The following is a 27,372-nucleotide window of genomic DNA, read 5'->3' as shown; positions in this document are numbered from 1 at the left end:
ACCTGGGGTTGAGGGCTCTTCGTGAGCAAGTGCAAACCTGGTGGTTCCAGGTCCCTCCTTTTCTCCCCTCTCCCGCTGGCTCCGTAAAAAAAAAAAGAATTTTTTAAAACGTCCAAAAAGGACGTCCATTTGCAGCTGCTCACTGGAACAAGTCGTCGCTGCTCAGAGCAAGAAGCAGGTAATTTTTACCTTTTACTAGCGGGCAGGGGGTTCCCCGAACGGTCTCCATGTGGCTATGGCCGTGGATGGCAAGGGCGCGAAAAGACGCTCCCCGGAACGCGTTCGCGCGCCTAGTGGGGAAGCGGGGGGATCGAGGGTAGAGTAGCCCTTTTTGGGAGCCCTTTCGGAACCGGGAGAGTTCATCGGTCTTTTCCCCGGCACGGCGGCTTTTCCCGCCTTAGGCACCCATCCCCCGCTGGCCGCCCTCCCGGTCTTGACCGGCCACGCGGCTCGGTCGGCTTCTTCTTGGGCCGCCCTCGAGATGGGAGACGTTAACAGCTTGGTCGCCCTTGAATCGGGCGACAGTAAGAAGTTGGCAAAATTAAAACGCCCTTCTTCCCGCGCGGCTCCTTCTCGGAGTTTCGCGCCGGACACCATTTTGGGCGCGCAACATGCCTCTCCCCCCGCTACTGGGAGCGCAGATGGAGGGCGCCTCTAGGGCCGCGGCACAGGCTGCAGAAATGCACAGACTGGGGGGTTTCTCCCCTGAGTTCATTTTACTGCTGCATCAGGCCTTTCTTATGCAGAACACTGCCCCTACCCACCTCTCTGATTGGGGTGATGAGGCTTCTATGCTTAAGCGCCCTCGGGTGGATCTCCCACCCTCGGGGGACTCTGTCTCTTCTGATGTGGATGACGGCAGCGTGCCTGAGTTCTCCCAGAGATCCTTAGCGGAATCGATGGAAGAGACTGGTCCCCGCTCGGATGGAGCGGACGACACCTCTGCAGCGCGGCTTTGTCGCTCATTGGATTTGCCCAACCTGCTTGTGCAGGCCATGAGCATTTTGAAGATTGCTTCTCCGGAGGAAGGCTCTCTCTCAGCCTCTACTGGCTTCGCCATTATGCTGGGAACGAAGCGCCCGCCTAGAACCTTCCACGTGCATGAAGCCATGCAGACCTTAATTTCAGCGCAATGGGATGCCCCTGAGGCGAGCCTGAAAGTAGCCAAGGCTATGTCCCGCCTGTACCCCTTTCCTGAGGGGGAGCGGGAAGCCTTTGTCTGGCCCACGGTAGATTCCTTAATCACTGCCGTGACTAAGAAAACGGCGCTGCCGGTGGAAGGTGGCACTGCCCTGAAGGACGCCCAAGACAGGAGAATGGAGGCGGCCTTAAAGTCGTCCTTTGAGGCGGCCGCTCTGAGTTTGCAAGCCTCGGTTTGCGGCTCCTACGTGGCTAGGGTGTGCCTGACTGTTTTGCAGTGGGTTTCCCCCTCGGACCCTTCCTGGAGGGCGGAATGGCCGACCCTGGAGTCGGGTCTGGCCTACTTGGCAGACTTGCTGTATGATGTTTTGAGAGCCTTCGGCCAAGGGCATGGCTCAGACAGTCTCTGCGCGGCGGTGGCTCTGGCTGAAGCACTGGTCTGCTGACCATGCCTCTAAATCTCGCCTAGCCAAGTTGCCTTTTAAAGGCAAGCTGCTCTTTGAGGACGAGCTGGACAAGATCGTGACGGAGCTCGGCACGTCCAAGGGCAAGAGGTTGCTGGAGGTCAGGACTCAGACCGGCAGTGCCCGTCCTGGTCCCTCTAAGGGCCGATTCCAGGAAGCCCGTCGGTATCGCCCGGGCAAGTCGGCCTCCTCTGCCTCCGCTTCCTTTAAGCGGAACTTCTCCCCCAAACAGCATTCCTTTCGTAGGGACCACCGTCCTGGAGGTTCGTCCTCCGGCGCGCCCCCAGGGTCGCGTACCCAATGACGGGGATCTGGTGCATGGCCCAGTGCAGATAGGAGGAAGGTTGTCCTCGTTTCTGGGCGAATGGACCAGGGTAACTTCAGACGCTTGGGTTCTGGAAGTCATCTGAGACGGCTACAAGCTAGAGTTCTGCCGACCCCTAAGAGACGGATTGTAAACTCTCTTTGCAAGTCTCAGGTCAAAGCAGCTGCCGTGCAGCAGACTTTGAGCAATCTGATCCGCCTGGGCGCGGTGGTCCCGGTGCCAGTAGATCAGCTTGGCAAGGGGCGCTACTCCATTTACTTTATGGTACCAAAGAAAGAAGGGTCTGCTCGGCCTATTCTCGACCTCAAGGGAGTCAATCAGGCCTTGAAAGTTCGGCACTTCCGGATGGAGACCCTCCGCTCCGTAATAGCTGCGGTGAAAAAGGGAGAATTCCTGGCCTCCCTGGACATCAAGGAAGCTTACCTACATATTCCCATCTGGCCGCCTCATCAGCACTTTCTGCGCTTTGCAGAGCTGGGCCGACACTTCCAGTTCAGAGCCCTCCCGTTCGGGTTGGCTACGGCTCCGTGGACCTTCTCCAAAGTAATGGTGGTCATCGCGGCCTTCCTCCGCAAGGAGGGAGTGCAAGTGCATCCCTATCTGGATGACTGGCTGATCCGAGCCCTTTCCTATGCGGAGTGCGGGAGAGCTACAGACAGGGTCATTGCTCTTCTGAGCTCCCTGGGATGGATCATCAACTGGGAGAAAAGCCAGCTGCGCCCGACTCAGTCCCTGGAGTAACTGGGAGTTCGATTCAACACCCAAGTGGGCAGAGTGTTCCTGCCGGACAACCGGAGCGTCAAGCTTCAGACCCAGGTGGGCCAGTTCCTAGCCTCCTCCACTCTTCGAGCTTGGGACTATGTGCAGCTGTTGGGCTCCATGACGGCCACGATGGAGGTAGTGCCCTGGGCCAGGGCTCATATGAGACCGCTACAGCACTCTCTTCTGCAGCGGTGGACTCCAGTCTCGGAGGATTACGCCGTACGCCTTCCTTTGGTTCCAGTGGTGCGAAAGACGCTGAGTTGGTGGCTGAGGCCAGGCAAGCTGTCCGCAGGAATGCCTCTTACGACCCCGGAGTGGGTTGTCGTCACGAAGGACGCCTGCTTGATGGGCTGGGGAGCCCATTGCCTGGGACGGACAGCGAGGGGCTCTGGTCTCCTGCAGAGACGAAATGGTCCATCAACCTCCTGGAACTCCGAGCCATTCGGTTGGCGCTTCTAGAGTTTCTCCCGGTACTGGTGCTGAGGCCCGTACGGGTCCTGTCAGACAGTGCCACGACTGTGGCCTATGTCAATCGCCAGGGAGGCACCAGGAGCGCCCCTCTAGCCAAGGAGACCATGAAGCTATGCCTGTGGGCGGAAGCGAATCTGGAACAGCTGTCGGCGGCCCACATTGCGGGAGTCATGAATGTCAAGGCGGACTTTCTCAGTCGCCATACCTTGGATCCCGGAGAGTGGCAACTGTCTGCTTGGGCATTCTTGGACATCTCGAAGCGCTGGGGCCGGCCGAGCCTGGATCTGATGGCGTCCTCGGCCAATTGCCAAGTGCCGCGCTTTTTCAGCAGAGGACGGGACCCTCGATCTCTAGGAGTCGATGCTCTTCTCCAGCAGTGGCCGGCACAGAAGCTTCTCTACGTGTTCCCGCCCTGGCCCATGATGGGCAGGGTGCTAGGCCGGGTGGCAAAGCATCCGGACCGGGTGATCCTGGTGAGTACGGATTGGCCCAGACGTCCCTGGTATGCAGACTTAGTCAGACTCTCGGTGGACGGCCCTCTGCGGCTGCCAGCGGAGCGGGGCCTCTTACATCAGGGTCCCGTGGTGATGGAGGATCCCTCCCCCTTTGGTCTTACGGCCTGGCTCTTGAGCAGAAGCGGCTGAGGAAGAGGGGCTTCTCAGACAAGGTCATAGCCACTATGCTGAGAGCAAGGAAGCACTCTACTTCCACCACTTACGCCAGGATTTGGCGTACCTTTGTGTCGTGGTGCGAGGCAGGCTCTGTATCGCCCTTCACTGCTCCAATATCTTCAGTGTTGGCGTTCCTGCAAGAGGGTCTGGAGTAAGGCCTGTCGCTCAGTTCGCTGAAAGTCCAGGTGGCGGCTCTAGCTTGCTTCAGGGGTCGTCTGAAGGGGGCTTCCATGGCTTCACAGACGGATGTGGTACGCTTTCTCAAAGGAGTTAATCACCTGCGCCCCCCTCTTAACTCGATAGTGCCTACGTGGAATCTCAATCTGGTGCTACGGACCTTGCAGAAGCCGCCCTTCAAGCCCTTGCCAAGGCATCGCTGAAGGACCTGACGTTGAAAGCAGTCTTCCTGGTGGCTATCACATCAGCCAGAAGAGTTTCCGAGCTCCAGGCGCTCTCGTGTAGAGAACCGTTCCTGCGATTCACTGAGGCAGGAGTATCGATTCGCCCAGTGCTGTCCTTCCTGCCCAAGATTGTTTCTCGATTCCATGTGAATCAGCAGCTTTACCTGCCCTCCTTTCGTAGGGAGGACTACCCAGAGGAGTACCCTGCGCTCAAATACCTGGATGTTAGACGGGTCATCATCAGATACTTGGAAGTGACCAATGATTTCTGGAAGTTGGATCATCTGTTCGTGCTGTTCGCAGGCCCTCGTAAGGGTCTGCAGGCATCTAAGCCTACGGTGGCACGTTGGGTCAAGGAGACGATCACGGCAGCTTATGTGGTGGCAGGGAAGATTCCGCCTATTCAGCTGAAGGCACACTCTACTAGAGCACAAGCAGCCTCGATGGCGGAGTCCAGATCTGTCTCCTTGGAAGAGATTTGCAGAGCGGCTACTTGGTCATCGGCTCATACCTTCTCACGACGTTACCGCTTGGATGTGGCTGCTCGGGTCGAGGCCCAGTTTGGGGCTTCAGTGTTGCGTTCAGGCATTTCCATGTCCTGCCCTGGGTGAGTACTGCTTCGGTACATCCCACCAGTCTATGGATTGATCGGCTTGATGATAGGGAAGGTAAAATTATGTATCATACCTGATAATTTTCTTTCCCTTAATCATAGCCGATCAATCCATAGCCCCTCCCAGATATCTGTATTGTTTGTGTTCTGGTTATATTTCAGGTTCAAGTTCAGTCTTCATTTCCTGTTCACGAGGACTTCGTGTTCAAGTTCTTCCAATTGAAGTCTCTTCGAGTTGAGACAATTTTGTGTTACAGTGAGCTGCTGCTTCCTCTCCCCCCGTTTCGGCGGTGGCTGGATTGATAACCAAATTATGCCGGCGCTCCCTCCCGCTTCGTGCGGCTGTAGGGTAGATTTGTATCCCTCCCGCTTCGGCGGTGTTAGGGTAAGCCAGCTCCTCCCGCGGTTGCGGTAGCAGGATAAGCCAGTTCCCCCCCCCCCCCCCCCCCCTCAGCGGGTGTGGTTTCCCGACGACCGCCCCGGCGGTGGTGCGCTGGAATATTTCCCCTCCCCCGCTTCGGCGGTGGTGAGCTGGGCAGAGTGTCCCTTTGTGGGTGTAATTCTCTAAGTGCTGAGTCCTGCGGATGGAGCTTTGATATCGACATACTGAGGAATTTCCGGTAGCACATGACCACATATAGGGAGGCAAAAGATTGCTCTCTATCTCCACCTGCTGGTAGATGGACACAACCCACCAGTCTATGGATTGATTGGCTATGATTAAGGGAAAGAAAATTATCAGGTATGATACATAATTTTACCTCGATTTTACTTGGTATGTTCTGGTGGTTAGAAAACCTTTGATCCAATTAAGTACATTTCCATCAATCCCGAAGTTGCCAAGGAGTCTTAGTAGTATATTGTGAGTTACCATGTCGAACTGGAGGAGAAGTATGCTTTTACCTGTGGCTATTTCCTGCTTGAATTTGGCCAGCAGAGTGACTAGGACAGTTTCAGTACTATGATGGGGGCGGAATCCTGATTGTGAGTCGTGTAATATTGAGAACTTGTCCATGTATTCCGTAAGTTGTTTGGTCACTAAACTCTACATCAGTTTTACTACTAGTAGGATAGACGCAACTGGGTGGTAATTGGTGAGATCGTTTGTGGTTTTTCTTGGAGTCTTTTGATATTGGGGTGAGTAGGATGTTACCATATTCTTTGGGGAAGAGACCTTGTTGTAGCATGAAGTTTAGGTGGGATGTGACGTCTGCTATGAAACGGTCGGGGGCGGATTTAAGTAGATGACTGGGGCATGTATCCAGTTTGCAGTGGGTTTTGGCGAACCTATGAGTCGCTTGTGTAACTGATTTGGTGGTGAGGAGATTAAATGTTGACCAGATACGGTCAGCTGAGGATCCCCCAGGAATTAGGTCCAGGTCGCTGAAGTTTTCGATGTCGGTATTGTGATGAGGAAGTGTGCTGCGTAACTTCATTATTTTTTTGTTAAAGTAATTAGCAAGTTTGTCTGCCGGTGGGATGTCTGTGTTGATTGTGGTGATAGGGGTGGTGTCTAGTAACTTATTTACGAGTTGAAATAATTTCTTCAGATCTTTGTAATCCGGTCCTAGTTTGGTTTTGTAGTAGGACCTTTTGGTTTGTCTTATTGCATATTTGCATGGAGTGGAGGAGTAGCCTAGTGGTTAGTACAGTGGACTTTGATCCTGGGGAACTGAGTTCAATTCCTACTGCAGCTCCTTGTGACTCTGGGCAAGTCACTTAACCCTCCATTGCCCCTGGTACAAAATAAGTACCTGAATATATGTAAACCATGCTCGTTCAAGTTTCCTGGCTTGTGTTTTGAGTTTTTTTTAGTTCATCATTGAACCATGGTATCGAGTTTTGTCGTCTTGATATTCTTGTTTTTAAGGGTACTGTTTCGTTTAGTACTGTTCTTCATCTATCCTCCCAGTGATTGAGATAAAGTATGGAATCAGATCGTGTTGTCCATCCGTTGTCATATATCTGTTGCCAGAATACTTGTAGATCTATTTGTCCTCTTGTAGAGTAAGTTGTATGTTCTGGTGTGTATGGTTTAATCCCTTCTCCCACAAGTTTAAAGATAGGTTCAGTTTGTAATGGTCGGTCCAAGGTGTTGCTGTCCATTTGATGTCTATTATTAATAGGTTATGATCTGTGGATAATTTGTGTGATAGGAGGTCCAGTGTGTGTCCCTTGATATGGGTAGTTTGCATGCGAGGCCATTTGAGATCCCAGGACTGTAGGAAGTCTTTGCATTCACGTGCGTTAGTGGAGTTGGGATCTTCTAGGTGAAGGTTTATGTCGCCTAGTATTAGTGTATTGGAGTTGAACACTGAACCCGCAAAAAGGTGGGAAAATGTGGGATACAAATGCAATAAATAAATTTACACAAATTAGATCCATAAGTTGATTTGTATTTGTGACCTTTGCAGATTGGGTAGTGGAGATTTAGGTAAATTTGTGTAGATCTGATTGCATTTCTTGTTGGTAGGTCTATGAGGTCTGTCATATATCCCGGGGCTTCGCCGTAGATAATTTTATGGACCAAGGTTCAGATTTTGAAGGCAATGTGTTCTTTGATTGGTAGCCAATGTAGTTTTTCTCAGGATCTCTGCTCAGAGTATAGCAATGTGCAGACTCTCATGGTTGCGTGTTTCTGACTTGGAACATTCTGTTCAGCAGAGGTTGATGGATGCCCCATGCCAAGGAGATGACCTTTTTGGAGAGAAGTTTGAGGAGCAAAAAACATACTGATACCATCTCTTCTCTTTCCCGCTGGGTGCCTTCTGCATCTACCTCCTCAGCTAGGAGGAGTTTTCGCAAACCAAGGAGGAGTTCCTATTACTATCAGAGGCGTAGGCAAAACCCCTCAGCTCGCCAGTCTATTCAGGCTCAGCCCCAGCATGCTTGTTCACGTCAGCAACATGCGCGTAAGGCCCCTGCTGCTCCCCAGGCAAAGCAAGGGATGAGCTTTTTGACTGGCTCCAGCAGAGCATAGCCGCAGTAAAAGTGTCCATCCCAGACGAGTTGAGCTTTTGACTGGCTCCAGCAGAGCATAGCCGCAGTAAAAGTGTCCATCCCAGACGAGTTGATTGTCAGGAGGAGGCTGAAGTTTTTCCACGAAAGGTGGCCCCTTATAATCTCTGACCGGTGAGTTCTTCAATTATTCAGTCTCTGATATGCACTCATTTGGTATCAAAAACCTCCAGATTGTCCACCGAGAGCTCATTCATTCAGCTCTTATCACAGGCAGGTACTTGCAGAGGAACTCTCAGCCCCCCTGTATAAGACGTTGGTGAGGCCCCACCTGGAGTATTGTGTTCAGTTTTGGAGGCCGTATCTTGCGAAGGATGTTAAAAAAATGGAAGCGGTGCAAAGAAAAGCTACGAGGATGGTATGGGATTTGCGTTCCAAGACGTATGAAGAGAGACTTGCTGACCTGAACATGTATACCCTGGAGGAAAGGAGGAACAGGGGTGATATGATACAGACCTTCAAATATTTGAAAGGTATTAATCCGCAAACGAATCTTTTCCGGAGATGGGAAGGCGGTAGAACGAGAGGACATGAAATGAGATTGAAGGGGGGCAGACTCAGGAAAGATGTCAGGAAGTATTTTTTCACGGAGAGGGTGGTGGACGCTTGGAATGCCCTCCCGCGGGAGGTGGTTGAGATGAAAACGGTAACGGAGTTCAAACATGCGTGGGATATGCATAAAGGAATCCTGTGCATAAGGAATGGATCCTCAGACGTTTAGCTGAAATTGGGTGGCGGAGCAGGTGAGGGGAAGAGGGGTTGGTGGTTGGGAGGCTAGGATAGGGGAGGGCAGACTTATACGGTCTGTACCAGAGCCGATGATGGGAGGCGGGAACTGGTGGTTGGGAGGCGGGAAATACTGCTGGGCAGACTTATACGGTCTGTGCCCTGAAGGGGACAGGTACAAATTCAAGGTAAGGTATACACATATAAGTTTGTCTTGGGCAGACTGGATGGACCATGCAGGTCTCTTTCTGCCGTCATCTACTATGTTACTTCTGAAGGCTCATGCAGTTGAGCCCGTTCCACCAGGGGAGGGAGGAAGAGTGGGGGATTCTATTCCAGGTACTTGTGCAAAAGAAGACGGGGGGAATGCGTCCCATCCTAGACCTAAGGGCCCTGAACATATTCCTAGTCTGAGGAAAGCTCAGGATAGTTTTCCTCAGCACCCTTCTCCCCATGATTCAGAAAAACAATTGGCTATGCTCTCTGGACTTAAAAGGATGCATATACTCGTATCTCAATACTTCCAGCCCACCGAAGTACCTTCGATTTTGGCTGGGAACACATCACTTTCAGTACTATGTCTTTTGGCCTCGCATCAGCTCCCAGGGTCTTCACCAAATGTCTAGCAGTAGTTGGCACATCGCTATACAGACTGGGAGTCCATGTGTTCCCATATCTCAACGATTGGCTGGTGAAGAGCACCTCTTCAGGTGGCGCTCAGAAGTCCATGTGAATGATTATTTGGGTGCTTCAGCTATTAGGGTTCATTTTAAACTACCTCAGGTCCCATCTTCGCCCTGTCCAGCGATTGGAGTTTATAGGAGCCCTGCTCGATACACAGAAGTTTTCGAGCCTATCTCACAGAGATGAGAGCAGACACACTTGTCGCACTCGCTTCCATGATTTAAGCCTCTCAGAGATGTTGAAATTGTTGTGCCAAATGGCTACCACAGTGTATATTATACCCATGACACATCTTCACATGAGATCAGCCCAATGGACCCTGACTTCTCAGTGGTATCAAGCCACAGGGAGCCTGGAAGATGTCATCTGAGTGTCCCCAGAGCTTGTATGCTCTCTTCAGTGGTGGACCATTCGATCCAATTTGACTGTGGGACTTCCATTCAAATTTCCTCGGCCACAAAAAGTGCTGACAACGGATGCCTCTCTCCTGGGATAGGGGGCTCATGTAGATGGGCTTCACACCCAAGGTGTTTGGTCCACCCAGAAAATGAATCTTTAGATCAATCTCCTGAAGCTCCGGGCGATCTGGAAAGCTCTAAATGCTTTCAGAGATCGACTGTCTCATCAAATTGTATTCATTCAAACAGACAATTGGTTGCAACATATTACACCAACAAGCAGGGGTGCACCGGATCACGCCCTCTGTGTCAGGAGGCCGTCCGGATGTGGCATTGGGCTCGCCAGCATGGCATGTTCCTTTGAGCCACTTATCTGGTGGACAAAAACAATACCCTGACCGACAGACTGAACAGGATAATGCAGCCACACGAGTGTGTCTCAATATGGGCATAGCCTGCAAGATCTTCCAAGCATGGGGCACCCCCTCGGTGGATCTTTTTGCCACCCAGATCAACCACAAAGTCCCTCAGTTCTGTTCCAGGCTTCAGGCCCACAACAGACTAGCATCAGATGCCTTCCTCCTCAATTTGAGGACAGGTCTTTTGTATGCATATTCTCCCATACCTCTAGTGGGGAAAACTTTGATGAAATTCAAGCAAGACCGCGGAACCATGATTCTGATCACATCGTACTGGCCATGGCAGGTAGGCTTCTCTTTTCTTCTGTAGTTATCCTCCAAAGAACTGTGGAGATTTGGAGTGTTTTCCAACCCTCCAACACAGAACGAGGGCCTCTTCTACATCCCAACCTCCAGTCTATGGCTCTTACAGCTTGAATGTTGAGAGCCTAGAATTTGCTTCTTTGGGTCTTTTGGAGGGTGTCTCCCGGGTCTTGCTGGCTTCCAGGAAAGATTCCACTAAGAGGTGTTACTCTTTTAAATGGAGGCGGTTTGCCATCTGGTGTGAGAGCAAGGTTTTAGAGCCCCTTGCTTGCCCTACCTGCTTGAATACCTTCTACACCTATCAGAATCTGGTCTGAAGATCAACTCCGTAAGGGTTCACCTTAGTACAATTAGTGCTTATCAGCATGTAGAAGGTAAACCCATCTCTGGACAGCCTTTAGTTGTTCACTTCATGAGAGGTTTGCTTTTATCAAAGCCCCCTGTCAAACCTCCACCAGTGTCATGGGATCTCAACGTCGTTCTCACCCAGCTGATGAAAGCTCCTTTTGAGCCACTGAATTCCTGCCATCTGAAGTACTTGACCTTTGTTTTCTCGTAGCTGTTACTTCTGCTCGTAGGGTTGGAGAACTTCAGGCCTTGGTGGTGGATGCATTTTATACTAAGTTTCATCACAACAGAGTAGTCCTCCACACACACACACAATTTCCTGTCAAAAGTGGTGTTGAAGTTCCATCTCAACCACTCAATTGTCTTGCCAACATTCTTTCCCCAACCTTCTCATCCTGGTAAAAGTAGCTTGCACACCTTGGATTGCAAGAGAGCATTGGCTTGCTACCTGGAGTGGGCCAGGCCCCACAGACGGTTCCTCCAACTTTTAGTTTCTTTTGATCCCAACTGGATTGGGGGGGGGGGGGGGGGGGGTCGACATTGGAAAACGCACAAGTTACAATTGACTGGCAGATTGCATTTCCTTCACTTATGCCCAGGCTGGGCTGGCCCTAGAGGGTCATGTCATGGCTCACAATGTCAGAGTCATGGCCTTGTCAGTAGCCTACTTGAGGTCAGCCTTCATTGAAGAAATTTGCAAGGCTGCAATGTGGTCTTCAGTCCACGCATTCACATCACACTACTGCCTTGAGCAGGATACCCAACACAACAGTTGGTTCGGGCAGACAGTGTTGCAGAATCTGTTTGGGGTCTAGAATCCAACTCCACCCTCCTAAGTCCGTTTTATTCTGTTCCAGGCTGCACTCTCATTCAGATTGTATATAGTTTCAGGTTAATCTACGTTTTGTCCTCGCTGTTGCGAGTCCCAAATGACCAATGTTGTTTTTGATGAGCCTGGATGCTAGGGATTCTTCACTTGTGAGAATTAATAAGCCTGATTGTCCTCAGAGAAAGCTGAGGTACTTACCTGTAGCAGGTGTTCTCTGTGGACAGCGGGCTTTATATTCTCACAGTCCCTCCCACCTCCCCTTGGAGTTGTCTCCTTCATTATTTTTATTTTTGCTATAGTTTTAAACTGAGGAGACTGTGTTCTTGCGATGGGCAGGAAGGCACACACGCATGCGCGGTAGAGCATGTCTCGCTCTCCACAAAGTTCTACTTATACTCTGGACACGGGTCGGCGTCACCCACTTGTGAGAATATAAAGCTTGCTGTGTTTGGAGAACACCTGCTACAGGTAAGTACCTTAACTCTCCTGGTGTACTTATTTGTCAGTAACTGAAAATTGGGAGATATCAATGCTGGCTGTACTTTTTAAGTTTGTATATCAGGAATGAAGGTGTGATACATTCAAATCATTTACCACTCAGGTTCAGCTAAAGAAGCTGCAGTCAACAAATGATGAACTGGACTGTCTACTTGAAGAGATGGACAGCTGTATCTCTGTATTGAAAACAGGTAAAATCTGAACTTTACTTACCAAGATCCCTCCTTTTACAAGGAGAGGTGTGAACAAAAATTTGTGACAACTACATTTTTTTTGTTTTCTTGATCAGAAACTGTCAAATTGGAAGAGAGTGGACTAGAGAAATGTGTGGTAGGGTGTGATTCTAAACTGACACATTGGAGAACAGGTAAGATCATATTTTGAATAATCAAGCTGCAAATAGATATCTAATAGATTTATATCTTTACAGCTTATTAGGATTCTTGGTTACAAGAGCAGATTGCATAGCCTTACATATTGAGCTAAGTTTGTCATTCTAGTGGAAAATGCTTTACTAATGAAGGTAGCTCAAGCATTGATTAATGCCTGTTATTGTGAAATTGTTCTTAACATTATGTACAGTCTAAATATATCAAGTTCTATAGTCTGGGTTTATTTCATTGTGCTATTGACCAAGGCAGTTGCATAAACATGCAGATACATAACTAAAAGTTCCAGATGCTTGAATGCCACTATGCCAGCATAGTTTGAAATTGAGAGGAAAAGCAGGAGAGACAGATCGAATACATAGAATATAAATTGATAAAGGACATGTATGCTTTATAAAGCTACCTTACTGCAGTTCTGTATAATTGACGGATGTTCCTTTGAGAAGCTTTTTGGGTTAAATTAGCATCTTTGATCTTTGCCAAGTGGCTAACAATATTGTGATGTGATTCATATCTGCATTATTAGGAATATGCATTTGTTAGCATGTTGTTGGTTCATTGTTGTGCCTTAAAAATGCACCTTATCCTACAAATTAGCTCAGATTTAAAATTTTTGATTTGAAACATGACATGAACCAAAAAACGTTCTGAATATGACCTGGAAACCAACAGGTTTTTTGTGCACATCCCTATTATTTATTAGTAGACACTTTGTTTAAAATGGATTTTTTTTTAAATGTATTTCATAGTTATCAGATGCTACAAAAATGGAAAAGAATTGCAGAGTATAATTTTCCTTTCAGATTCACTATTCAATATTATTCATAATTATGAAACATCCTTAAAAAAATCCATTTTACTGTATCCCAGGGACAGAAGGGTGAGAGAGAAAAACCACCACTTTCTAATTTTTATCTTGTTTGTTAGAGCTGGAAAACTTGAAGACTCAAGAAAGCAAATGTTTTAGGTGAGTCTTGTCTATAGTTCATGCATATCTATGGATATAGAACAGATCAATACACAAATTAGTATCAAAATGTTTCTCTAATTGGCATAACGGGTCTCCCTTATGTAGGATCACAAATAACCAGATATTAAAGGCTTGTTTGCAAGAGAAGAAAACCTTTATTATAGGAAAGATGCTCACATTATCAGCTTTTCAAACCAGATATCCAAGCAATGGTGTTCTGTGATGATGCTTCATTCTGTCATTTTAATCTAATTTAATTCTGACATTTATAATCCGCTTAACCATCAAGTTCAAAGCGGAAAACAGTCTCACATTATAATCAGGTACTATCTCTGTCCCTAGAGGGCTCACAATTTGAGGCAGTGGAGGGTTAAGTGACTTGCCCAGGGTCACAAGGATGCTGGGATCAAGGTCCACTACTCTCCACCAGTGGTGTAGCAGGGGCGGGGCAGTGGGGGTGGTCTGCCCCGGGTGCACGCCGCTGGAGGGGAGTGTCGGCTCCACTGGTTCCCTGTAACCAGCGGAACCGACACCCCCACCCCCCCAGCGGCGTGCACACGGCAGGCAAGAATGCACTCGGGGGGGGGGGGGGGCTTGGGTGATGCGCCGAGGGGGGGGTGTCATGCTGCACCAGAGGCGAACTGCCCCGGGTGGCAGCCACCCTCACTACGCCACTGCACTCCACTCTCACACTTGGCCTGAGTTTGGCAAAATAAGCATGATGGTACAAAAAGTAGTAGTTTTGAAATACTGATATGTGACGTACATATCCCACAACCTATATCTATATTGTAAACCCTCAGGGGGTGCTTATGTGTGCTGAGGCCCTCTAGTGGCTCCTGTCCAGGCTCTCCATCCGTCTTCACTGGCTCTTGACTTCTGAGCAGCTTGTACAGACGCACACACTTCCTGCTCTCCGCCCAGCCTCACTGGCCCCTGGGCTCCTGAGCAAAACTCTGGCTAGTCTTCTCCCAGTCACTAGCACGCACCAATCTCTATATCCTGGGCTCCGTCCTTACTCAGGGTGACTGCTCTGCCATGCCTTCCTCCTGCTGGAAATCCTTCCCTGTTTTGTCCAGTGTGCCCCGGTCACTCCTCTAGTTCATGGGCAGTGACCCACTGCACTTTTCCGGGGACTCTAACTCGGATTCTCCAGACTTCACAAATATGCAAATAAGGCAGTCATCATATGCAAATTCACTTTATTAGTTCAGTCCTGGGGGGAACAAGTTCTTTCACACTCATCCTTTAACTTGTTCTGCTCCCCTGAGCCCCCTTATTTGGGGGAGACCTGGGTCTCAGTATCAAACAGCTTAGTGTACAAGCCCCCAAACACAAAGTCTCGGCCCCCTGTCCAGAAGGGCTGCAATAGTCTTTTGAAAATCCTTCCTTTTCAAGTCAGTAACAAGATCAGTACTTGCCTCTCAGCAGGATTTTCTCCCCCTCTCCAAACAAGTCTTTCAAATTCCACAGAGTTTTCCAACATAATCAGGGTAATCTTTTGGGGAACCAGGTTTGTAATTCTTCCAGCAACCTCCCCCAACAGTCAAGGTTTCCCCACTGCAAACAGGTCTAACCCAAAAGAAAACAGACTTCTCTCTTTAAACAGGTTTCAATCAAAATAACTTTCAAAACAATATGGATTTTCAAACCTTCAGGTGCTGCTCTCCCCAGGCTCTCAAGCTTCCATTCCATTCTGGTTTCTTCTCCCTGCTCAGCCTGATTAACCCCCTCTTCCATCCAATCCTCCTCCTGTTTCTCACCCCACCCCTCCCTATTACAGGTGGGCAGCATGATATACTGATTATGGGGCCCAGGGGAACTGGGCTCCTTCATTCTCCCTCCCTCTTGTGGTCAGAGACGGTATATGGCCAGCTTGCCTATCCCCTGGGCTCTCACTGCTGGGACTGGAAATGCATTCTGGGAGATGTAGTTTAGGGTTTTGCTGCTTCATTCTATACATCTGGGATGTAGCCTTGTCACAATATTTAAATATGTTGATTGGTCACAAAATACAACAATGAATACAAAGACCATAAGAAGCGTAAACAAGTCACACACCAGCAGTTAGTCAAAGAAGATCAACAGATAACCATAAATTGGTACAAAATGACCCCTTCCCCCACCCACCGAATAAAAAAAACTATTAGTATACCATGTCTCCAAATTAACAAGTCCCCATACATATCTAGTACATAAGTAATGCCACACTGGGAAAAGACCAAGGGTCCATTGAGCCCAGTATCCTGTCCACGACAGCCGCCAATCCAGGCCAAGGGCACCTGGTGAGCTTCCCAAACGTACAAACATTCTATACATGTTGTTCCTGAAATTGTGGATTTTTCCCAAGTCCATTTAGTAGTGGTTTAAGGACTTGTTCTTTAGGAAACCGTCTAACCCCTTTTTAAACTCTGCTAAGCTAACCGCCTTCACCACGTTCTCCAGCATCGAATTCCAGAGTTTAATTATGCATTGGGTGAAGAAAAGTTTTCTCCGATTTGTTTTAAATTTACTACACTGTAGTTTCATCGCATGCCCCCTAGTCCTAGTATTTTTGGAAAGAGTGAATCTAAGATTCAACAACCTACTGTGGGCCACATGAGGAAATGAAGTCCAAAGAAGTTCCCAAAAATAGTAGTCTTTTTGCTCATTAAAATAGCACATTGTAGAAATCATTTATACCATTTAGGAACTGGTGAAGCAGAAGAAAACAAAGAAAAGAGGATGGTGGGTCGCAAAGCACTGGAATCTTTCCACATGCAGGAGAGCCTGGGTCACGAGTTGGTGCCAAAATGGACGTACCTTAGAACTGGCCCAAAACATGTGGCCCAGCGAGACAGGGGTAGAACATTTAGGACAGCAAGAATGGGGAGCCAACCTAGTCTTTTATAAACTCATCTGGATGCTATATGCAGTCTCTTAAGCGTTTTATGATGAAGTTCCCACAATGCCATGCTCCAGATCCACATTTTACTGGTTTACAAGCACTTTTCCAGCTGAGAGCCAGTCAATGTGATACCCAAATCATGTGACCATTTAAGTGCCAAGGAAACATAGTCAAAACCAGGGATATGTTTTTCAGAAAACCATGGTGAAATCTGAGTGGCACCGGGTGCTGTGAGTCTAAGCTCAGCGCCTCAACCAAGGTGTTTTGTATGGTCAGAGTTAAGGCAGGTTTAGACAGTGAGCTGACATAATGTGGCAATTGCATATATGCAAGAATGTCTCGAAGATAAAACTCAGCACATAATACTTCCAGTGAGGGTAGAGCACCATCATTTGTTAAGACGTGATAAAAGTAAACGATGCCCTTGGACATCAATTGTTGAAAAGTAGGTGACATAATTCCTGGTTGAAAATCACCATTACCTCGAATAGGCAGACAAGGCATCATTTGTGGGGGATCCTGCAAGAGAGAGAATAACCAACGCCAAGTAGCATAGGTACAGTGAAACAACAAAGAGTGGGCCATTGTCTTGGCATGACTTATAGAAGGAACATATAATAGATAACTGGGAAACGCAATTTGATTTTGTGGCTCTTCCTGCTTTTGTATCACTCCTCTTGAAACTAATCCTAAAGATGATGCATAGAGCTAGCATGGGCATAGATTTTAAGATTAAGTAGTCCCAGACCCCCCCCCCCCCCCCCCAAAAAAAAAAAAAAAAAAAAAAAAACCTCCAGGCAATGTGGCACGCACATAAGACGTGGGTCCTCTTGCCCTTCCACAAACACTGATTGACCACAGTAACCAATTGTTTATGTATGGTAGAGGAAAGGGAAAGAGGCAACATGAATAGCATAAAGCCATTGTGGTAAAATAAACATATTGTACGAGGCCACCCATCCTGCATGAGAGACTGGATAAACCTGCCATAGCTGTGGGTGCCTCTGAGTGGACTGCAACAATGGGGAGAATTTAACAAGAGATAGCGTGGACAAATCACAGGGGAGCCAACTACCCAAATATTTTATAGATGAGTCTGCACAAGTGAAGGGAAAATATTTCACTCAAGTGTGTTGAAAAGAGGAGCAGCACCATAGATTTACGTCTTTTAAGCATAAAGCCAGAATAATAACCAAATTCGTCCAAGATGGAGAGGAGACCCTGAATTGAGGCTGAGACAGCAAAATGTCATCAGCGAAGGCTTTGAGTAGAAGGTCCCACCTTCACACCATGTATGCCCAGGTCCTTACAAATAGTACATAAGAGGGGACTTCCATATCATCAAGCTGATGAATCCATAGACTGGTGGGTTGTGTCCATCTACCAGCAGGTGGAGATAGAGAGCAAACTTTTGCCTCCCTATATGTGGTCATGTGCTGCCGGAAACTCCTCAGTATGTTCTCTATCTCAGCAGGTGGTGGTCACACACAGCAGCAGCTCTGGCTAGGCCTCCAAGCCTAATTCTTAGGTTTTGTTGAGTGCCTGGGGTTGAGGGCTCTTTTAAGCAAGTGCAAACCTGGTGGTGCCAGGTCCCTCCTTTTCTCCCCCCTCCCGCTGGCTCCGTTAAAAAAAAAAAAAAAAAAAAAAAAAATTTTGAACGTCCTTAAAGGCGTTTATTTCGACGTTTATTTAAACGTTTATTGCAGCTACTCACTGGGACACCAGGTCGTTACAGCTCGGAGCGGCAAGCAGGTAATTTTTACCTTTTTATAGCGGGCAGGGGGTTCCCCGATTCTTCTCCTCGTGGCATATGGCGTCGGAGGGCGAGGGCGCAAAGAGTCGCTCCCCGGATCGCTTGAGCGCTTCTAGAGGGGATGCGGGGGTCTTAAAGCCTGATTCGCCCTTGTTGGGTGACAGTTTCGTGACCGATGAATGTCCCGGTCCTTCCTCCGGCGTGGCGGTTTTTCCCGACATAAACGCCCATCCCCCGCTCCTCGCCTCCGCCATCTTGGCCGGCCACGCGGCTCGGACGGCTTCTTCTTGGGCCGCCCTTGAGGTTGGAGACATTAATGCCATGAACGCCCTTAATTTGGGCGACGGCACAAAAGCGGCTAAAGTTAAGCGCCGTTCTTCCCGCGCGGCTCCTTCGCGGAGTGTCGCGCCGGACGCCATTTTGGATGCGCAGCATGTCTCTCCCCCGCTCTTGCGAGCGCCGGTTGAGGGTGCGTCTAGGGCTGTAGCCCAGGCTGCGGAAGTGCACAGTCTGGGGGGTTTCTCCCCCGAGTTTGTTTTGCTGCTGCATCAGGCCTTCCTTATGCAAAACGCTGCCCCTGCTCCCTCGTCTGGTAAAGAGGTTGAGGTTCCCAGAGGTAAACGCCCTCGGGTTGATTCCCAGGCCTTGGAGGACTTTGTCTCCTCCGATGTAGATGAGGGCAGCGTATCTGAGTTCTCCCAACGGTCCTTTGCGGATTCCTTGGAGGAGACGGATCCCCGCTCAGATGGAGCGGATGACCCCTCTGCAGCGCGGCTTTTTAGATCAGAGGATTTGCCCAACCTGTTGATACAGGCCATGGACACTTTGAAGATTTCCTCTCCGGAGGACGTCTCTCCCTCAGCCGTCCCTGTTGGCTCTGCCATTATGCTGGGGACGAAGCGCCCGCCTAGAACCTTCCACGTGCATGATGCCATGCACACCTTAATTTCGGCTCAATGGGATGTCCCTGAAGCGAGTCTTAAAGTGGCTAGGGCTATGTCCCGCCTCTATCCTTTGACTGAAAGTGAACGTGAGGCCTATCTGTGGCCTACCGTGGATTCTTTAATCACTGTGGTGACTAAGAAAACGGCGTTGCCGGTGGAAGGTGGCACGGCCCTAAAGGACGCCCAAGACAGAAGATTGGAGGCGGCCTTAAGGTCGTCCTTTGAGGCGGCTGCTTTAAGTTTGCAGGCCTCAGTTTGCGGCTCCTATGTGGCCAGGGCGTGCCTGACTATGGTGCAGCGGGCTTCCCCCTCGGATCATTCCTTGAGGGCTGATTGGCCGGCCCTGGAATCGGGCTTAGCCTATTTGGCAGACTTGCTGTATGATGTCTTGAGGGCCTCAGCTAAAGGCATGGCTCAGACAATCTCTGCGCGGCGGTGGCTTTGGCTGAAACATTGGTCTGCTGACCACGCCTCTAAATCCCGCCTGGCTAGATTGCCTTTTAAAGGCAAGCTGCTCTTTGGGGTCGAGCTGGACAAAATCGTGACCGATCTCGGCACGTCTAAGGGCAAGAAGTTACCAGAGGTCAGGGCTCGGGCTAGTACTCGTCCCGGTACCTCCAGAGGACGGTTTCAGGAAGCCCGTCGGTACCGCCCGGGCAGGTCGGGTTCCTCTGCCCCCTCTTCCTTTAAGAGGAATTTCTCCCCCAAGCAGCATTCCTTTCGCAGAGACCGCCATCCCGGAGGTGCTCCCTCCGGTCCTCCCCCAGGGTCTCGTACCCAATGACGGGGCCTTGGTCCACACCCCAGTGCAGATTGGAGGACGGCTGTCCTCGTTTCTGGGCGAGTGGACCACAATAACTTCAGACGCTTGGGTGCTGGAAGTCATCAGAGACGGCTACAAGCTAGAGTTCTGCCGACCCTTAAGAGATGGGTTTGTACTCTCTCCCTGCAAGTCTCCGGTCAAAGCTGTGGCAGTGCAGCAGACTTTGGACAATCTGATCCGCCTGGGTGCGGTCGTTCCGGTGCCAGAAAGTCGGCTTGGCAAGGGGCGTTACTCCATTTACTTTGTGGTACCAAAGAAAGGAGGTTCTGTCCGGCCTATCCTCGACCTCAAAGGGGTCAATCGGGCCTTGAAAGTGCGGCACTTTCGCATGGAGACTCTCCGCTCTGTTATAGCGGCAGTGAAGGCAGGGGAGTACCTGGCATCCTTGGACATCAAGGAAGCGTACTTGCATATTCCCATCTGGCCTCCTCATCAACGCTTTCTGCGTTTTGCAGTCCTGGGCCGACACTTCCAGTTCAGAGCCCTCCCGTTCGGGTTGGCTACTGCTCCGCGGACCTTTTCCAAAGTAATGGTGGTCATCGTGGCCTTCCTGCGAAAGGAAGGAGTACAAGTCCATCCTTATCTGGACGACTGGTTGATCCGAGCCCCCTCTTATGCAGAGTGCGGCAAAGCTGTGGACCGGGTAGTTGCTCTTTTGAGCTCCCTGGGATGGATCATCAACTGGGAGAAAAGCCAGCTGCGCCCGACTCAGTCCCTGGAGTATCTGGGAGTTCGATTCGACACCCAAGTGGGCAGAGTGTTCCTGCCAGACAATCGGATTGTCAAGCTTCAGGCTCAGGTGGACCAGTTCCTAGTAGCCTCTCCTCTTCGGGCTTGGGACTATGTGCAGCTGTTGGGCTCTATGACGGCCACGATGGAAGTAGTGCCCTGGGCCAGGGCTCATATGAGACCACTACAACAATCTCTGCTGCAGCGCTGGACTCCGATGTCGGAGGATTATGCTGTGCGCCTTCCCTTGGACCCAGCAGTGCGCAATGCGCTGAGCTGGTGGATGCAGACAGACAAGTTGTCTGCGGGAATGCCTCTGGTGACCCCGGAGTGGATTGTCGTCACGACGGACGCCTCTTTGTCGGGCTGGGGAGCCCACTGCTTGGGAAGGACAGCGCAGGGGCTCTGGTCTCCTGCAGAGGCAAAGTGGTCTATCAACCTCCTGGAACTCAGAGCCATTCGGTTGGCGCTTTTGGAGTTCATCCCGGTACTGGTGTTGAAGCCGGTACGGGTCCTGTCGGACAATGCCACTGCTGTGGCCTATGTCAACCGCCAGGGAGGTACCAAGAGCGCCCCTCTAGCCAAGGAGGCTATGAATCTATGCCAGTGGGCAGAAGCGAACCTGGAGCAGCTGTCAGCGGCCCACATTGCCGGAGTCATGAATGTCAAGGCGGACTTTCTCAGTTGCCATACCTTGGAGCCCGGAGAGTGGCAGCTATCTGCTCAGGCGTTCTTGGACATCACGAAGCGCTGGGGCCAGCCGAGCCTAGATCTGATGGCGTCATCGGCCAATTGCCAAGTGCCGCGCTTTTTCAGCAGAGGACGGGACCCTCGATCCCTGGGAGTAGATGCTCTTCTCCAACAGTGGCCGACACAAGAGCTTCTCTATGTGTTCCCGCCCTGGCCCACCTGCGCCCTCCTCTGCACTCAGTGGTGCCTGCGTGGAATCTCAACCTGGTGCTAAGAGCATTGCAGAAGCCGCCTTTTGAACCCTTGTCGAGGGCATCTCTGAAAGACCTGACGTTGAAAGCAGTCTTTTTGGTGGCTATCACTTCAGCCAGAAGAGTTTCCGAGCTCCAGGCGCTCTCATGTCGAGAGCCCTTTCTGCAGTTCACTGAGGCAGGAGTGACTATTCGCACAGTGCCTTCCTTCCTGCCCAAGATTGTTTCTCGCTTCCATGTGAATCAGCAGCTCTGTCTCCCTTCCTTTCGTAGGGAGGACTACCCAGAGGAGTACTCTGCTCTTAAATATCTGGATGTGAGACGAGTCATCATCAGATACTTGGAAGTGACCAATGATTTCCTGAAATCGGATCATCTGTTTGTCCTGTTTGCAGGTCCTCGTAAGGGTCTGCAGGCTGCTAAGCCTACAGTGGCAAGATGGGTCAAGGAAGCCATTGCAGCGGCTTATGTGGCCGCGGGGAAGGTGCCGCCTATCCAGCTGAAGGCTCACTCCACTAGAGCTCAGGCGGCCTCGATGGCAGAGGCCGGGTCCGTCTCCTTGGAAGAGATATGCAAGGCGGCAACTTGGGCTTCGGCTCATACATTCTCCAAGCATTACCACTTGACTGTGGCTGCACGGGCGGAGGCCCGGTTTGGAGCTTCAGTGTTGAGGTCAGGGATTTCAATGTCCCGCCCTGGGTGAGTACTGCTTCGGTACATCCCACCAGTCTATTGATTGATCAGCTTGATGATATGGAAGGTAAAATTATGTATCATACCTGATAATTTTCTTTCCATTAATCTTAGCTGATCAATCCATAGCCCCTCCCAGATAACTGTACTGTTTTTATTCTGGTTGCATTTCAGGTTCAAGTTTAGTCTTCAGTTACTTCAGAAAGACTTCGTGTTCAAGTTTTTTCACTTGGATTCTTCAAGAGTTGAGACGAGTTTGTGTTACAGTGAGCTGCTGCATTCCTCTCCCCTCCGTTTTACGGGGCTGGATTGAGATTTAAATTCTGCCGGCACTCCCTCCCGCTTCGTGCGGCTGTAGGGCAGCTTTGTACCCCTCCCGCTTCGGCGGTGTTAGGGTCAGTCAGCTCCTCCCGCGGTTGCAGGATAAGCCAGATCCCCCCGCATCGGCGGGTGTGGTGTCCCTCCCCCGCTCCGCGGGGATGAGCTGGACGGATTCCCCTCCCCCACTTGTGTGGGGATGAGCTGGGTTAATTCCCCTCCCCCGTTTCGGCGGTGGTGAGCTGGGCAGAGTGTCCCTTCGTGGGTGTAATTCTCTAAGTGCTGAGTCCTGCGGATGGAGCTTTGATATCGACATACTGAGGAGTTTCCGGCAGCACATGACCACATATAGGGAGGCAAAAGTTTGCTCTCTATCTCCACCTGCTGGTAGATGGACACAACCCACCAGTCTATGGATTGATCAGCTATGATTAATGGAAAGAAAATTATCAGGTATGATACATAATTTTACCATCCTTGATGGGTACCCAACCAATGGGAAAGGAAGCTGTTCGTAAACCATTGACCACAAGGCTAGCCACAGGATTGGAGTACAAGGCCTGGACAGCCCAATAATACCAGCCATCAATGTTCGTGTACTACCAATTCACCTTCTCAAAGGCTTTTTCTGCATTTAGACTCACCAAGGCCATTGGAACCTGCTAAGTCAAACCATGAGACATAGCCAATAGAGCCTTACGGACTTTCACTATAGAATGTCTACTTTCCGTAAACACTACCTGCACTGAACAAATCACCTTAGGCAAATGAAGGCGTAAGGAGAGGGGCGACCAATCAGGAAAAAACAGGTGTTGGTGCCCTTGTATAAGTCTCTGGTGAGGCCCCATTTAGAGACCTGCTTGCAATTCTGTAGACCGCACCTACGGAAAGATATAAACAGGATGAAGTCGGTCCAGATGGTGGCTACAACATTAGTAAGTGGTCTCTGTCATAAGGCTTAGGAATTTCAACCCATTTACACTGGAAGAGAGGTGAGAGAGAGAGGGGATATGATAGCGACGTTTAAATATCTCAATTGCGTCAGTATACAGGAGGTGAGCATTTTTCAAAGGAAGGAAAACTCTGGAATGAGGGGACATATGATGAAGTTAAGAGGAAATAGACCTAGGCGGAATCTAAGAAAATACTCTTTCACCAAAAGGGTGTGGATGCGTGGAATGGCCTCCTGGTGGAGGTTGTGGAGACGAGGACTGTGTCAGAATTTAAGAAAGTGTGAAACAGGCACATTGGATCCCTTAGGAAAGGAAGAGTTAGTGGTTACTGAGAATGGGCAGACTGGATGGGCCATTTGGCCCTTATCTGCTGTCATGTTTCTGTGTAACTGCCAACCAGGCAGCAAGTAAGCAGGATAAGATCTTAATGTCAACATTGATGAGGGATATGGGTAGGGTTACCATATGGCTCCAGAAAAAGGAGGACGGATTGAGCCAGCCGGGTTTTACTTCCATTGCTTTGAAAGCAATGGAAGTAAAACCCGGCTGGCTCAATTACTTCCATTGAAAGCAATGGAAGTAAAACCCGGCTGGCTCAATCCGTCCTCCTTTTTCTGGAGCCATATGGTAACCCTAGATATGGGGCAGTAAGGTAGGGGGGCTATCAGATTTGGGAATAAGTGTAAAGGCTGCATTAGAGTGCTCTGGAAAGGCTCCCTCATCAATGACATCCATATAATAGGATAACAAAGGACCACAAACCTGGGGTAAAATAAGTTTATAAAATTTGGATGTATACCCATCTGGATCAGGGGCAGTGTGACATTTCAAGCCTTTAACAGATTTTTGGATTTCTTATGCCTGAATATGTGCATTAAGGTGTTTCAAAAGTATCCTTGAAGGATACTATTGAAACAGGACATTTAGGGAATCCCAGGAGAGCGGTTTCAACAATGCTGAAAGTAAGCCAGGTGTGCTTAATGAGAGAGCAGGGTAAAGGATGCACATTATCCCCTTCAACTTCTAAGCAGCTTGTAGATCTAAGGAAAAAACACAATTTGAAGTACCTGTATACAAATGCTAGAAGCCTGAAAAATAAGATGGGAGAGTTAGAGTATATAGCACTAAATGATGAGGTAGATATAATAGGCATCTCAGAGACTTGGTGGAAATTGGACAATCAATGGGACACTGTGTTAAGAGTACAAATTGTATCGCAATGATGGGATCTAATTGGAGGGGGGGTTGTGCTATATGTGCCTAGAATCGAAGGGTCCCAAGCCCCCCCAAGAAGGCTAGAGTGACCTTAGTCTGACTCCATCTCTAAATAGCACTAGTACTGGGGTAATCAGGGGTTTGTGAAGTTCTAAGAGAAATTGCCACTGAGGGACGCTAGGTCTAAGGAAAAGGTACCAGCCTTATGACAAACTGGTATCAGATTACAAGCTATACAATGCAGTGAAAGATAGCTGCTGGATGCAACAAAAGCATTTGTACTTACAGCCTTTCATCATTAAGTGAAGCCCACAAACCATCATTTAGAATGAAGAGTTTATTTGCATATCAGATTTTAATCGGGTACATTCATCAGACAAATTCTGGATTCAGCTGACCGGAGCTCTGCTGCTTTCGAGGCGTTGAAGAAAAGTTCTCTCGAGGGCTTGCATGCACCCTGCTTTTATACAATTTGGTCACCATACAAGTCTATGGAGAGCTCTAATATTGCTTAATCTATGAGTCATGCCCTCCGGCCAGGTGCCCTATTGCGTAATTTCCTTTTTTGTCAACAACTTGTTCTTATGAAGTTCCGTTTTAGCTATTGCAAGTTATTGCGCAATTTCCCTTTTTGTAAACATTTCCTTAGATACGGACATCCAAACATCAAAACATGAACATCTCCCTAGATACAGACATCCAAACATCAAAACATGAACAAACAACTTTTTTATGAAGATATCTAAATTTGGATATATTAATTTCATATTATCTTGTGATCTGGGTTAGGATTTTAGCCATCAATTCCTTGATCTTGGCTTTTGCACTGCTTTTGAATGTCACACCAAATTCTAATGAGGCCTAGTCAGTGCCTTTTAGCAGTTTAAGCTGTTTAAGGTATGTAAATTGACCCACCACTATTCCAGTGGATACATCTTAAACTAGAACGCATATTAACTTGCAGGAAAAGCAAGTCCATGCTCAGCCAGTCATAGATTTTTAAACCTAGCTGGTATTTTTACAGCCTGAGTCCTAAAATCTGGCCTTCCACCCTTCCGGTGGGCATCCAGTAAGGGCCTCTTGCTGTAGTATAATTATACATTCCCCACTTGTCACCCCCTCTGAGGAGGGGTGACACAAAGCTCGTCAAGCTTGTCATCATCTATTCCAGAAGGTGGTAAGCTATCAAACGAGAGGGGGAGTTTTGCTCTTACAAATTGTTAGAAGGTATGGTGCAAGATAGGAAACTTCATTCTCAGGTGATATATTATTTGGGCATATGGAATTCCCTTTTTATTACCCAATCCCTTGGGCCTAAATCTTGATGTTACCCCTCTTGAGGTAATAGCAGTTTCAGGTGGATCATACTAATAAACACTTTCAGGTCTTTCTATGGCTTCTATTGTATCTGTAGCATAGTGCATGGGGAGATAATCTAATGTATGTATCTCAGTGGTCCTCGGAAGGAATAGTGGTTTTGATTAAGCATTGTTATGGTGGCTCAACAAATATATGGTTAGTACTCAGATTGCAGGCTGTTTTAGGTTGTAGGTATTCAGAATCCTTAAACAGGTCGGAATGCCTGGACCTTACTATTACTCATCATTAGCATCCAATCATGAGCACTAAAAAGTGGATAGCAAGTATGAGGTTGCCTCATACAGCAAAAATGGTCAATCCTAAGAATATTTATATTAACAAAGGTCGTGCATGGATCTTGACATATGCATAATGACCTGGAAGTATGGGAAGCATTTTATATATCCGTTACCCCACTTGGAGCCTAGTCAAACCTACAGAAAGACATGCAGCTTAAGTAAGCCTACACCAAAGTTAAACAATTGCATAACAGGTTGATACTAACAGGGTTTACACCTACATTATGATATCATAGCCAGTATTAGGGTTTGATGTTACCCTTGTGTCTGAGCAATATCAACCTCAATTTAAATTACATAAACAGAAATAACAGGGAAACTCTTAGAAAAACAATTAGAACAATAAAGGAAATAATAGGAAAATAAAAATAAAACCTTTTCAATATATATATACAGGATTACTGCTAAACTAATCTATAATGTCCGTAAACAGCAACTGTAAATCTCAAATGAAGTATCAGTTCTAAAGTCTCTTTCATCGATCATGGTTGAGGCGGTGGAAGCGCTGAAGAATCTGGACGGAGATCTGGGAGATCTAACAGGGCTGGGTTTTCAGGCTGGCCTGCTGAAGGAAGTGGCTGGTCTTGAGATGGTTAGGCTGGTAACATCTGGTTCTGCGGCTGAGTAAACCCGTATATCTTTCACATGGACCCAAGACTCGTGGTCCAGTAGTTTGCAAGGTGTAAAGATTATTGCCACAACCTTGGGGGATCTAACATCATTTGGGCCTGGATAGATCTTGAAGACGTACTTGTGGTGTACAAACTTGGATCTTTCCATCTCTTTATTCTAGGCATATACCATCAAGTCCATCAAGCGTCAGAGGCTGGCAAGGGAATAAGCAAAATAACTGTATGCCTGAATGATACATTGCTATATCTTGGTGGGCATAATCAGTGTGAACTGAATAAGCAAAAATAATATATAGATGTCAAGAGACATAAAAGACAATGTAAACATGGAACAAAACAGTGCTAATTAAGTGCAAAAGCAAAAGGGAAACCATAAGGGAAAAGCAAAAGGGAAACC

The 27,372-nt window shown here is 48.7% G+C and overlaps 1 protein-coding gene across 1 annotated transcript in view; it reads left to right on the top strand.

The window, feature by feature from the left end:
- Window positions 1-27,372, top strand: part of KNL1 (kinetochore scaffold 1) — a 305,881-nt gene that overhangs the window by 203,860 nt on the left and 74,649 nt on the right. Inside the window, exons 13-15 of the mRNA XM_030213700.1 lie at window positions 12,174-12,261; window positions 12,360-12,437; window positions 13,387-13,426. Of these exons, the coding sequence (XP_030069560.1) occupies window positions 12,174-12,261; window positions 12,360-12,437; window positions 13,387-13,426 (206 nt within the window). The remainder of the gene's footprint in view (window positions 1-12,173; window positions 12,262-12,359; window positions 12,438-13,386; window positions 13,427-27,372) is intronic.

Source organism: Microcaecilia unicolor, chromosome 9 (genome assembly GCF_901765095.1).
Source record: "Microcaecilia unicolor chromosome 9, aMicUni1.1, whole genome shotgun sequence".
NCBI classification, from domain to species: domain Eukaryota; kingdom Metazoa; phylum Chordata; class Amphibia; order Gymnophiona; family Siphonopidae; genus Microcaecilia; species Microcaecilia unicolor.
This window is presented reverse-complemented; position numbering and strand designations above follow the sequence as displayed.